Source organism: Brassica oleracea, chromosome C8 (genome assembly GCF_000695525.1).
Source record: "Brassica oleracea var. oleracea cultivar TO1000 chromosome C8, BOL, whole genome shotgun sequence".
NCBI classification, from domain to species: domain Eukaryota; kingdom Viridiplantae; phylum Streptophyta; class Magnoliopsida; order Brassicales; family Brassicaceae; genus Brassica; species Brassica oleracea.
Genome location: NC_027755.1, coordinates 17850802 through 17864871, shown reverse-complemented (window position 1 = coordinate 17864871; position 14070 = coordinate 17850802). Strand labels below are relative to the sequence as shown.

Genomic DNA, 14070 nt, shown 5'->3' with positions numbered 1-14070 from the left:
ACAATGCTCTAACTCGACATTGTCTTTATATAAGACCACACTTATCCTAATCCTAATTGTAAACATATATTTAGATAACTCCTAAATATAACCTTGATCATTATCTCTAAAGATCACAATCTTATTAGGACTAGGATTGCTTGATACTCAAGCTTCCTTCAAGCTTACAACATTCTCCCCCTTAAGCTTGAACTTCATGTCTTTCAAATCTTGAACTCCAATCATCTCTCTCATCTCCTTGTACTTTATTCTTCCCAAAGCCTTTGTTAAAATGTCTGCCTTCTGTTCACTCCCGGGCACATGCTCGACTTCAATCAACTTCCTTTCAACACATTTTCTAATAAAATGATACCTTGAATGAATGTGTTTGCTTCGACCATGGAACACCGGATTCTTTGTAAGAGATATTGCGGATTGATTATAAATCCTCAAAACTGTACCATCGTATGATGTTCCCATGATCTCACCAAGAATATCTTGCAGCCAAATAGCTTGCTTTGCAGCCTCAGTTCCAGCCATGAATTCAGCCTCACAAGAACTCAAAGCAACCGTTTCTTGCTTTTGACTACACCAGCTTATTGGACTCCTTCCAAGATAGAAAATGTGGCCTGTTGTACTTCGACCATCATCCTGATCTGTGTTGTAGCTACTATCGCTATAGCCCACCAACTTTGTCGCATCGTTTGTTCGAGAGAACATTAAACCAAACGTAGTTGTGCCTTGTAGATAACGTAAACATTGCTTTACCGCTACTCCATGCGATTCTTTTGGACTCGCCATGTACCTACTCAATACTCCTATACTATAAGAAAGATCCGGTCTAGTGTGCAACAGGTAACGAAAGTAACCTATGATCTTCCTATAGTTAGTCGCATCAATAACTCTCTCTGCCTCGGATTTAGCCAACTTAAGTCCCGCTTCCATTGGTATATGAACAGAGTTACAGTTTAACATTCCAGCCTCCTCAAGTATCTTCCTAGCATAACGATTTTGACTCAGTGTTATGCCTTCTGCATGTTGATTCACCTCAATACTGAGATAGTATGTGAGTCTCCCTAGATCACTCATTTCAAACCTCATAGCCATCTCCTTCTTAAACTCTTCAATCACTCTTAAGCTTGTTCCAGAGACAAAAAGATCATCTACATACACAGCAACTATAAGGAGCTCACCACTCATGATCTTTCGGTACACAGACGGTTCTTTCAGACATCTCTCGAACCGAAGCTCCAATAGGCACTTGTTTAACTTATGATTCCATGCTCTCGGTGCCTGTTTGAGACCATACAACGCCTTCTTTAACTTGTAGACTCTGCCCTCACTTCCTTTTACCTCAAATCCTTCAGGTTGAGTAACATATACTGTCTCTTTCAGCTCTCCATGTAAGAAGGCGGTTTTGACATCAAGATGATGAATCTCCCATCCGTTAGAAGCTGCAAGATTGATCAATAGTCTTACGGTTTCAATTCTAGCCATTGGTGCGAAGACTTCCTCAAAGTCTACACCATATTGTTGAACATATCCTTTGGTCACTAGACGAGCTTTGTACTTGTTGATGCTTCCATCTGCATTACGTTTGATTTTGAAAATCCATTTCAAACCGATGGGTTTGACTCCTGGAGGCAGCTCAACTAGACTCCAACAATCTAACTTGGTGATAAACCTTATCTCATCTTCACATGCGAGAATCCATTCCTTCAGTTCCTTTGCTTCTTCAAAACATCTTGGTTCGTCATTCAAGCTTAGTAACAATTGTTCTCCCTCGTATTCAGCAACCAAAACATAATCATCCAAGTACTTTGGCTTAATACTCTGTCTCTCCGATCTTCTTAGCACCTGTTGACTCTCGGTTGACTCGTGCTCGTCCTCACTAGTTGTGTTACCATCGTCTACGTCTATGATTTCGTTCTTAAGAATATCATCATTGACCTCTTCTTGCTCTGCTTCAGTTTGTTCGATATCTTGTATGCCATGATTGCCAAAGTCTCCCAACGTAACCTTGAAGCTCCCGCTTAACGACTTCCCAGAGACATCGTGCTTCCAGTTCCATCCCTTTGTCTCATCAAACACTACATCACGACTGACTACCACTCTTTTGGTCTGTGGATCCAGCATACGATACGCCTTGGATCCAGGCTCTATCCCGAGATGTACTAGAAGCTTTGATCTATCATCGAGCTTCTTTAAGAACTTTGAGTCGATCTTTGCGTAACCAATACATCCAAACGTCCGAAGGTGAGCAACATTGGGCTTTCTTCCCTTCAAGACTTCATACGGCGTTCGATCTTTAAGAGCTCTAGTGGCTATTCGGTTTAAAAGATATGTTGAATGTCTGATCCCTTCTCCCCATAGGTAATTTGGAACCAGCATATGCTTCAGACAGCTCCTGGTCATCTCCAATAAAGTTCTGTTTCAGCGCTCAACAACACCGTTCTGTTGAGGACTATAGGGAGCCGTAAGATGTCTTTTGATTCCTACCGCTTCACAAAACTCATTGAACTCTTTTGACACAAACTCTCCTCCCCTATCAGTTCTAAAAGTTTGTATTTTGGTTTTCACCTCTTCCTCCACTAGACTCTTGAAGGTTTTGAACTTCTTGAATGCTTCGCTCTTTTCTTTTAGTAACGCAGTCCACATATACCTAGAATGATCATCAATCAACACAAATATATACCTGTTGCCAGTACTTGTACTAGGTGTTATGGGGGCCACATAGGTCGCCATGAATGAGCTCCAACAGGTTCGAAGTTCTATAAGTTGTTGCTTGCGGAAAAGACTGTCTTGCTTGTTTGCCAAGTAAGCATGAACCACATACTTTCCTTTCAATATTGATAGTTGGAATCCCTGTGACAAGTCCTCTTTGCACCATTGATCTCATTGTATCCTGATTAATGTGTCCTAACCTCTCGTGCCACCGGCTTGTTTCACTTATCTCAGTCGTCAATAAGCTCATTGTGTCTTTAACTCTCATACGAACTTTATACAAACGATTCTTCGATCTCACTGCTTTCGCAATCAACTTTCCATCACGATCATGCATAATAAGATGTTCATCTTTCATTCTTATATCACATCCCGCCTCTGTAGCTTGTCCCAACGAGATTATGTTGCTCTTTAGGTCCGGTATAAAGTATACATCGATAATCTTTCTTGGCTCTCCGTTTCTATCCATGAACTCTATGGACCCTTTGCCTTTGATATCAATACGCGAGTCATCACCAAATCTCACTTTCCCTGTGATAGACTCATCAATGCTCGCAAAGTATCTCCTATCTCCACTCATGTGATTGCTTGCTCCGTTGTCGAGATACCAAATATCATCTTCTCCGGCATCACCTTCATATTTGCTTGGAACAACTTTCTCTTCATTCAAGTACACGATCTCATGTAACATAAGTTCGTCTGCTTCTTGAGTCTCAGTGTTCTCAGTTTCTTGTGCTTCTTGAAGTTTCAATAGACGGTCAGGACAATCAGTCACATAATGTCCTAGCTTATCACAACGATAACATGTGACTTTAGATGGATCGCGTGGGGTGTAGTATCTGCCTCTGCCTCGTCCTCTGTTATAGTAGTTCCTTCCCCCACGACCCCTTCCTCTATAATCATTACCAAAGCCTCGGTTAGATTGTGTTTCCTGGTTTGCATACATCAGTTTTCCCTGATCATCTTGAACTTCTTCTTCTTCCGCTACACGCTCTTCATATGCTTTCAAACGCCCAACAATGTCCTCAAAGCTTGTTGTCTTGAGATCAAGTACTTGCTCTAATGCAGCCACAATATGAATGTACTTCTTTCGGGGAAGACACTTAAGAAATTTCTTAACTAGTTTTGGTTCTACGATTTCTTCTCCCAAAACAGCGGATTTTGAAGATATCTCTGACATCTTTCCAACGAACTCGTCTATTGTCTCTGTGTCTTTCATCTTGAGACGATCAAAATCCGCCATAAGTGTCTGTAATCTAGCTTCCTTTACTCTCTCTGCTCCTACATACCTAGCTTTGATTGCATCCCACACTTTCTTTGCCGTGCTCAACTCCCCAACTTGCAAGATAAGTGACTCCGGTATAGACTGAAACAAGAGCGCCATAGCCATATCGTTTTTTTCATCATCCTCTGCTTCAGTCTCCACGATCTCCCAGACCTTGTGTACTCTGAGAAGAATCCTCATCCTCATAGCCCATACGGTATAGTATGTTGCATTCAATATCGGGAACTTAATAGAGGAAGATCCTCCTTCCTTCTTTATCGAAGGTGACGCTACCACAAGATCACTCATAATTGATCGATCCTCAGGCTCTGATACCAATTATTGTTTGTAAGACTCGAATGTATGTATGAACTCAAAGATAATAAGAACTCACTCTTCTTCCTGCTTAAGAAACTTACACAAAACTTAAGCTCTCTAAAACTCACACCAACAATGCTCTAACTCGACATTGTCTTTATATAAGACCACACTTATCCTAATCCAAATTGTAAACATATATTTAGATAACTCCTAAATATAACCTTGATCATTATCTCTAAAGATCACAATTTTATTAGGACTAGGATTGCTTGATACTCAAGCTTCCTTCGAGCTTACAACAGATATTACCTTTTCTCTATTGTTCAAGTTTATTTTAGAGGACAAATCTCGAAAAATTGTTTTGTAGTATTTTCCTGAGAAGTGAAATTACAGGGTCAATACTTGTATCTATCTGCTATTCAATTAGAGAGTGACTTAAGGCCCACTTACTTTCCAATGGAAAGTATGATGAAAATTTCGTTTATGTCTTTACTTCCAAAACATCATCTTCTTCACATTTATGGGATATGTTGAACTTATTGGCAAAGACTTAAACGAAATTTCGTCTAAGTCTTTACTTCCCAATGGAAAGTATGATGGAAATTTCGTTTATAAGTCAGCCTGTAAAAGAACTTTCATCTTCTTCAGATTTTTCCATTCGATTCTTTCAACATACTGCACATTACTCAACTTATTCGTTTAATGTTAGCATCCTAGTATTAATTCTGAGATCACGTCAATGCCCTAATAGCATGTGGAAACTACTAATTACAATTCTTGGTAGGTCTCATGTCATATTTACTTCAATAGGTATGTTCAAACTATATAGTAAAACATTCCATGTAGCCACTTGGTTCAAGAAAATGTGCATTTTCATGGTAGATGAGTCGAAAATCGAATAGAGAGAGGAAATTAAAAATGGAAAACAGAGGCACGTGACAAACACTGCCTAATCGCTGAGCTCAACAGAAATAGAGTGTCTTTCACGTAACAAGTCAACTAGCGCTCAAGTGAAAACAAAAGAATGTTCAGCGAATCAGCCAGGCACTTTCCTTTTCTACCGCAAACACTCGCCCTATACTATAAATAGGAGTCAGCGAGAACAAGATTAGTTAGACAACCACAACTCTTACCAGCAGACAGAATCATCACATCTGGTGTTTAACGGTAGGCAAGGAAGGAAAGGAGACGATGACCTCGTACAAGCTATTTTTGAGTGCAATAAGCAAGAAAAGTTTATGGGACTGTCTCTTTCTCGTCGTCTACGCGACCCTCTTGTTTTCTTCGTGGAACTGGCTGAGTTCGATTGTTGACTGGTACGGAGAGAACCACAAGACATCATCTGTTTGGCCTGCGGTTTTCGCTTCGTTGCTTGTTGGAGCAGTGTTCGGAGTTCTGACGATGGCGGCGGCTCTGTTCATAGCTGCGCCGGCCATCGTTGTGATATGGACATCAGTGGTGGTGGCGATGGCGTTCGCAGGGGAATCGAGTAGGTGGGTGGTAGTTGAAGGAAGGAAAGCGACGAGAGAGATCGTTGGGTGTGTGTTTAAGGATCTACTTAAAGTAGGAAATGTTGTGGCTCTTCTGTGTGCTCTGCTTGCTTACTTTGTCTTCTTCAGCTCTTACTCTTCCTCCTCATCTTGCCCTTAGTATAACAAGATGCAAATACGATATTCTTCCTTGGATGGATGTGTTTTTTTTTTTATTTCTGATGTCAGAACGAATGCTTCCACGTCATTTGTCTGTATTGTTTTTTGTTATTTCTTGAGCACAGTTTCTTATTTTTGTTGGTCACTCTGTCTTTTATATGTCTGTGGTAAAGCTTCTGAACTATGATATGGGGCTTTAGAGCCCATTGAGCTTACTGTGTTACCATCTATATCCCACTGGTTCTAGTAAATTGATGGAGAATTTGGTTACTGTATTATCTATCATCTGTAGCCCAAGTGAACTAATGGTAAAAAAAAAAAAAAAGAAAAAAAAAAAGAAAGTTAAAACCTTAGATTGGATGGAATATGATTATAATTTTGTTGAATACAGTGGAATCTGATTCTAATTTCGTTCGACTGCCGGTTCCATTCATGTAATCAGGTTACTTAGTTTCGAGGGTTCATAGAGATATTCGTTTGATATACTCTAAGAACAAAAAAAAAAAACAGAAGAATTTATATTTGTTAAGCAATTCCAAAAACTAAGTTTCATTTCATGACCTGTACCCTTACATCTAAAGGCTAGAGAGAAAGATCTTCGGCAATGCTAAATAAATAAATAAAAACACTAACGCGAACTAGGCTTGGCCAATCTTGGAGAAGTCCTCGGCGAACTTGTCTCTTCAACCTTTTGGGTCTTCTTCTCCTTCAATCTCTTCCCCTCTGAACCCGATTCAATTGATTTCTTACCAGCTTTAACAACTTCGATCTTGCTCTCTCCAGCGACTCTATCGAAATCATCAGAGAGTTTCCTCCTGATCCTAGCCACACCTTCATCTTCCGATCCGATCTCCTCGTCATCGTCGTCAGCGTTCAGATCTATGTACCTTCTTCGTTTCACAGCAACAGGAGCCGCAGGGGGAGAATCGTAATCGTAATCGTAGTCAGATCTCTTCTTCTTCTTGTCGGAATCTCCAGATTCGAGTTTCGCCGGAGTGGATTTCTCGAGTTGAGCACGGAGCTTGTCGACGTTTCCTTCGATCCGGCCCTGGAGACGGAGGCGCCTGAAGTTGAGACCACCCATGGACCAGTGGGCCTCTCTGGCCCATGAGAGAAGCGGGTCGAGCACGGAGAGGGGAGGATCAACGCGGTGAGAGTTGAACTTAGGGTTGTCGAAGAAACGAGGACGGGGAAGGGAGTTTCCGTAGAACTCTACAGGCCTAATGGCGGAGCTTTTCTTCACAGGAGTCATCATTGTGTAATTTCGGAAGAACAAATCGAGTAGAGAGAGAAAGGAGGATGAGGGATGGAGATTGGGAGGTTGGAGATGTGATTATATGGACGGAGATTTTGGCGGGTGCGGTTATTGGCGCCAGACTCTGCCGCGCTTCTTGAATTAATTAATTTGGCGCCTCTTCAGTTTGGTTTTGGTTCTTCATGTACTGTTCTATTTGTTATGGTACACGCGCGTCCTCCCAGTACTTAACGTGAGACATTTATGATATTTTCTTATAATGTTTTTTAATTTCTTTTCCTATATACTTTACTGTATATGTTTTTGTAGCGTAAAAGGAAAGTCAAAAGATATATTTTTTTCTATAAACAAGATTCAGTTTAAAACGATTCAATATAAAGCAACTCAAGATCAAAGATTTAGTCTAGGCATGCAGGTTCGGTTAGTTCGGTCAGTTTTGGAATTCTGTCAATTCGGGTCAATCAAAATCTCACTGAAGTGAACCGAATTTTTTTATACGGTTTGGTTTTCAGTTAGTTCAATTTCAAAAAAAAAATGTATTGAAGTTTTTGGCTTTGTAGTTAGTTCGGTTTAGTTTGAAATTGTGATGAAAATTAATACTGCTTGATAAACAAATATTTGAAAAAAACAAACCAACCAAACTAGAAACCCAATTTTAAACCATTTTTTAGTTGCAAACTGAACCAAACCTTCAAACCGATATTTTCGGTTCGATAGGTTTGTGTAATAACTGCAGGTCTAATTTGGCCCAAGAGGAACGTTGAAAGTAAAACCACACAAATAAATAGGCACATAGATTGAGTCACATTACGAATACACAACAGAACTTAAATCTATTGGGCCCAATAAAACTAGGGCCTATAGAGTAACGTAAGAAACGTCGAGTGTATACAAGGGAGGAAGCAGTTTTTATTGTGAAACCCCTAACATACAAGTAGAGAGTAGCTTCTCACCACCCTCTGGGAGGCCCTCCTGAGGACTGCACACTCAACCTGTCAAGGAGTGCGTTGAAGTCGATAGCTTGCCCACTCTCCTCCATCCTCTGTATCACTGTCATGACGTGGTCTCCTCTGAAACCCATGCTCACTAGCTTCTCTATCAGCTCACCGTATTTTGATCTCAAGACAGGAGATGGTGTCCCAGTGTTACCACCACCACCAGCCTGGTGCTGCTGAGGTGCGTACCCACCACCTGGTGGACCTTGCATGTAATGGCCTTGTTGTTGCTGCTGATGCGGCTGAGATGGTGGGTATTGCATGATCCGCCCGCCTTCATACATGGTATTGGCGTATCCGGGAGGAGGAGGCCCTGAGGGTGGATACCCATCGCCTGTCTGGGGACTATAAGACATCTTTGTCTGCTGTGGAACCTGTGCTGGTGGTGCACCGTATCCGTAAGCTTGCATCGACTGTTGAGGAGGCCCACCGTACGGCGACTGCATGCTGCTTGGCAACGGTTCTACTGGAGATTGGTTGCTTGGTGGTGCAGGAGGCGTGTATGGTTGGTAGGCTCCACTAGACTGTGGCCTTGCCTGTGGCTGCGGAGGCCAGTTTTGCTGGTACTGCGGGAATGATTGAGTTTGAGCCGAGCTTGGGTGAGATGGAGCAGCAGGTGGGGGCATGAAGTGAGCCTGAGCTGGTGGTGCTTGAGGTTGAGATGGTGGAGGCGGAACAGGCGCTGGTGCAGGTGTGTTTTGAAGCTGTGTTGCAGGAGGCATGTAATACTGCTGCTGCTGCTGCTGTGGCTGTGGTGATATTTGGTGAGGTAAAGCAAGTGCAAGCTGAAGGTTGGGTGCATCTGAGGTGTTCTCATTCTTCTTATGCTCTGGAACAGGAGTCGCGACCCGCTCCTCGCCATGTTGGGAATGAGACGAGGAGGATGAATCTTTCGACACAAGTTGAAGCCTCGCCAGCTCCTTCTGGGTATCAGCTAGCTCTTGTTTGTCTCTGAGAACTTGAACTGACCTATGCACCTACATCAAAACATACAAATCGTCTCAATAACACCCATTTGCAGAATCATAAATTCTTACAAAGTAAAAAAGGACATAGCAGAACACACCTCTTGAAGATGTTTATCCAAAGACCTAAGCTTAACATCAGCCACCTCGTTATGACGAGTCAAATCCGATCTCATTTCCCCAATAGTCTTATCAAGGTTGTAGCAATACAGTTCTAACTGGGACAAACGTGAGCTTAAGCCTTCAAGAAAGCGCATCATGTTGTCTGAATACTTCTTCATGCTTCGCTCAACAGTGGCAGTAAGCTCTTCCCTCAAAGACTCCTCTGGTGGAGCGTAAGAGCCTGTCGGAAAAACCGAAGACCTCGCCATCCTGGTCTTGTGAAATTCCTACAACATCAGTATCATAATCAAGTAAATGAAAACTTCTTCGAGGGCATGACTATAAAGCTATACATGGCTCAACAGGGCATGTCGATAGGTTTCGATTTAACCTAAGAAACGCACCATCTTACTTCAAATTCAGAACAAAATCAAAACCCTAGAATCCCCAAATATCAATAAAATTCGGCGATCGAGCAGAATCAGTGTTTTCACCTTATTGGAGTTGGAAGCACCGATCGCGGGATCGGAGTTGGAGCCATTAGAGGAGTCGTGGTTGGTGAAGTCGTCGTAAGAGCAGAGGATATCATCGGACCCGAAATCGAAGCCCTTCGATCCCGGGTTGACCCGACCCGATGCTCCCGAAGCCATGGATCCCAACACTGAGATGGATTTGTGAGACAAGAATCAAAGAGAAAGGGGGAGATCGCTTTGATTACTGCTAGTCTTGTGAGCAAAGCAAAGCTCGTTCTGGATTTCTTCAGACCTTTGTGAACGAACACGCAAGCAGAAGCAGCCGGAGGAAAACGTTTTGCTATACGGATATGAAAGAAAAAAAAACAATATTTGAGTTTTCATCCCCAGAGAGTTTAATTATTATTTGTTTGACCCGTTTGTTTGGGTTAGTTTATTTTACGACCTTCTCAAATATGTACGGCGTCGTTTTAATAGTGGTGTTGCTATTTCAACAAATAAATTCGGAGGTTGATTTTATTAGAGAGAAAGAAATAGGTTTTGATTGTGTGTACTTTGGGGTCTCCTCACTGGCCATATCACTGAAAGTAAGTGTTCTTTGATCCATTGTTAGAGGTAAGCAGCTTCTCAACATTGATATTGTTCTTCCATAAGTTGTTTATGAAGATACTTCTTTAATATGTCTACACTCAAAGAGTAAATGGTTTAGTGGAGCTTTGATCTTTGTCATTATGGAGTCTGAGCATCTTATTGTTTTTGTCTTATCACTCAGTACCTTTCTGAGCATTGACTATACTGGTGGTGGTTGTTTGGGATATAATATACTAGGACCGGTATCGGCCGAATGTGTTACATATATATTTTTCATTACGAATATATGATTGTTAATATGTAAATCTAATGGTAGGGGTTGGTTTGGAACTTGATGTTGTAGTTGGCTTGTTTGTGTAAAGTTAAATCGATGGATGGACGATTGAAAATGAAAATCATGCTCTTTGAATTATTTTGAGTTTTTTTAGGTGGACTTTATTATTTTATCTATCGTGGTTGTCTACTGTATATAATATAGTGCGATTTTGGTTGAGCAAGTGCATTGGTGAAAATAACATGAGTTTTATAGGTTGGCTAGCGCTGTGGACCTCTGATTTATATGATTAACTCTGGTAATAGTATTTCTTTGTGGGGGCTAGTGCGATTCTTATTGTTTTAGCAAAAATATTAGCCAATATAAATTGTTTTCTACATTGTTTTAAGATCACCTAATGGAAATATTGGCGATTCTACATTGTTTTAGCAAAAATAGTGGCATAGACCGTGATGAAGTAACATCTGAAAATTTAAAGTGTATATGCATATATGATACAAACTGGAACTGGAATCACCCGTACATTTGGAACGTTTGTGTTATCAGCATCAGAGCCCAATTCTGTTTCAGTGGTGGATCTCAACTCAGTGGAACCAATTTTATGAGTTCTCACAACCGTCTTTTTCACCATCACGGGAGCAGTTCTCACAGATCAGATAACACACTGGAAGGAAAGATTTTTCTGCAATGTGTATGATGAGAAAAACAACAATGATTGTTGATGTTTATTAACTAACTGTTACAGAATTATCACTGAGAGAATGAGAAGTCATATTTAATTATTTTTTTATAACACCAAGCATAATATGTCCGACCCTATTAACAAAAATAAAACTGTCTCACACGCGTAAAAACGATTATCTTTGCATTCTATAAACTCATTATTAAGATTTTTTTGTACCCTGCCTTTCACTTAATTAAAAAAAAAAAGATTTTTGCTTAGATTTATTTTACTTAAGATAATTACTCAAACACTATTAAAAAGTTGCATAATTAATAAACATTTAAAATTTATTCTTATTCAACACTTGAAAGTTAGCTATGAAATTATAACTTTATTTTTATGTATATTCTTAACGACAAAGTCTCAAGCTCCTAGGAAAAAGTGTAACCGGAGTTTCCCCGATCCTTATTCAAGTTGTGTCAATCAGGGCACAATAGTTGATCGGATAGACTACAATATCCAAAATGTTTCTACATCGGTAGAGGAAGGCTATAAGCAACTACAAAAGGTTTAATTCTTAACCAAAAACTACATAAGTTATTTTATTGTGAGGTCTTAGCGAACTAACAGAGAGACATGTTTTTTTATAGGCGGAGAGAACACAGAGAGAAGGAGCAATGGTGAAATGTGCAACGATACTCCTTATACTTTGCTTCATAATGATTGTCCTTTTAATTCTCAAGAATGTATTGTTTTAGTCACATCACATACGTATCAATTTTCTAAAGGATCAGCTGTCAGCTGCCCTTTTGTTATAAACAAACGTTAACCATGTCTTTATCTTGTTGAGTTATCATTTCCAAGCGGTTTCTAAATGTAGAGTTTCAAAAAAAAAAAAAAAACAAATAGCAGTTTCTTTTTGTTTTTTGTTGTCTTGAAAATTTGGAACTGATGGTAACACTACAAAGGAAAAACAGTTTCATCCATGGATATTGATAAAATATTAGATGAACACAGCAGAGAAAATATTAGCTTTCATTGATATTGATAAAAAGTTGAGAACAGGTGAGAGAAACGTTTTATGGAGTCTCTCCCTTTACCTGCTGGCTGCTGTTTTTATGGAGCTTTCATTGATATTTTACCTTGATACACTATCCCAATCTAGACAAAAGAGAACTTACATGTGTAGCATCAGGTCCTTTCTAAGATCCATCAAGATGAAGTGCCTTTTCTTGTATCATTCTCAGTCTAGCAGCTTCTCTCTCCCGGGTCTCTTCTTCTTATTCTTCTATGTGATCCCTCTTTGTCTCAGTTGACCCTCTTTAAACGCTTCAACTCTTGCTGTTTCTGTTTCTCCCTCTCATTGATATCTAATGTCTCTCATTGTTTCTGTTTTTCATACTCTGATTCGCGTTCTGTTTCTTCTCTAACTCGGGCTCTTTCACAACCATCTCATCCTCCAGAGCCTAAGCTTTATCATCCTCTTGAGTCATGAACTGACCATAGCAAAAAATGTAAGCAACAGGAAATAAGTTCAAGACAGCGGAGATGTGTAAAGCATCTAACCGGTGAAACTACTCCGATGGTGAAAATTTACGAACATCAAAAACATAAACAACAATCATCAAAATCTGGAAAATGTCTCGGTGAAAAATCTGTAACAGAAACTTAAAAAAAAAAACAAAGTGACGATTATAAAGGATTCATGACGGCAAAGATGTGTAAAATTAACCGGTGAAACTAATCTGACTATGAACAAAAGCGGGAGTTAAATTGATAACGTTAGAGGAAGACTGAAACGTTAGCCATAGAACACCATGGCGTACATTCCTGGCCTCCCGGAACGAAGCAAACAAACTTAAACGGTGGAGGAGGAGCGGCCAGTCTGCAAATCGGAGAAGAAGACTGAAACGTTAGCCATATAACACCATTTTTGTTTACTGGGTTGTTTAGAACGAATGAGAGGATGATTCTCAAAGGAGTAAAGCATACCTTTTTATAGCCGAACTCCATCGCCTTGCATAACAAAAAATCGCATTGAATAGATCGTGGATGATCGATTAATGGAAGGTTGAAAGTGGATATCTCGGTTACTTGTACCGTTCCAGACCGTAAGAAGGAAGATGAGAGATCGTCTTCAAAACCCTAATCGCCATTAGCGCTGGAGACGGGGACTGTGCTTAGATCCGGCTTTGTGGTGGTATTGAACTGGTTCGAGATAGTTCGGACAAGTTCTTCTAAGAAATATTTGTTATTATCGTACATTTCCCTCTCATTGATCCACAATTTGAAAGTTGTGCTGGAGTTGCGATTAAAGTATTAAACAGATTTTTTATAGAGAAAATTACTAGAATGTTATATAAAAGTTGGTTTACTACTAGAGAGTTATATATTTTTTTAAAATTACTAGAATGTTTGGATACACCTAGTAAATGACAATAAGAACCTTTGGTTAGTTTTTTTTAATTGAAATTATTTTTAAACACTAAATCCACATCATAAATTAACAATCCACATAAGCAAAATAGAAATCAAACTGTCTCCTTCTCCACCAATACATAGGGGTTAAAAAAAAAGAAACGAAGAACATTGTCGTCGTCTCGAAGAAGGAACCGCAAGCTTTCTCCCACTGTCCGAAATCCTCGCCGACATTGTGTTTACTTCGTCTTCCTTGAACTAACTCTCTGTCTTTGATATTGTGTCTTCTCCGATATCGTCTTCCCCGAAATCGTCGTCTTCAATCGTTTGTACGAAATCGTCTTCGCCGCATTCTTATCTACGAGTTCGTCTTTTTTGGTAGGATGTCGCGACGTT

The 14070-nt window shown here is 40.1% G+C and overlaps 3 protein-coding genes and 1 long non-coding RNA gene across 4 annotated transcripts; 1 reads left to right on the top strand and 3 right to left on the bottom strand.

The window, feature by feature from the left end:
* Positions 1 to 5151: 5151 nt before the first annotated feature.
* LOC106308817 lies at positions 5152 to 6150 on the top strand. Its single transcript, XM_013745936.1, has 2 exons — positions 5152 to 5166; positions 5405 to 6150. Exons 1-2 carry the CDS (start codon positions 5152 to 5154, stop codon positions 5936 to 5938), a joined length of 549 nt encoding a protein of 182 aa, XP_013601390.1. The 3' UTR covers positions 5939 to 6150.
* Positions 6151 to 6437: 287 nt separating this feature from the next.
* LOC106309877 lies at positions 6438 to 7375 on the bottom strand. The gene has a single exon (XM_013747020.1). It carries the CDS (start codon positions 7190 to 7192, stop codon positions 6566 to 6568), a length of 627 nt encoding a protein of 208 aa, XP_013602474.1. The 5' UTR covers positions 7193 to 7375; the 3' UTR covers positions 6438 to 6565.
* A 577-nt stretch (positions 7376 to 7952) lies between these two features.
* LOC106312738 (trithorax group protein osa-like) lies at positions 7953 to 10060 on the bottom strand. The gene is made up of 3 exons (XM_013750361.1): positions 9749 to 10060; positions 9254 to 9541; positions 7953 to 9164 (listed from the first exon to the last, which is right to left on the bottom strand). Exons 1-3 carry the CDS (start codon positions 9902 to 9904, stop codon positions 8142 to 8144), a joined length of 1467 nt encoding a protein of 488 aa, XP_013605815.1. The 5' UTR covers positions 9905 to 10060; the 3' UTR covers positions 7953 to 8141.
* A 2171-nt stretch (positions 10061 to 12231) lies between these two features.
* LOC106310568 lies at positions 12232 to 13529 on the bottom strand. Its single transcript, XR_001263804.1, has 3 exons — positions 13249 to 13529; positions 12823 to 13141; positions 12232 to 12752 (listed from the first exon to the last, which is right to left on the bottom strand). It is a non-coding gene; the product is annotated as an uncharacterized LOC106310568 (long non-coding RNA).
* Positions 13530 to 14070: the final 541 nt, after the last annotated feature.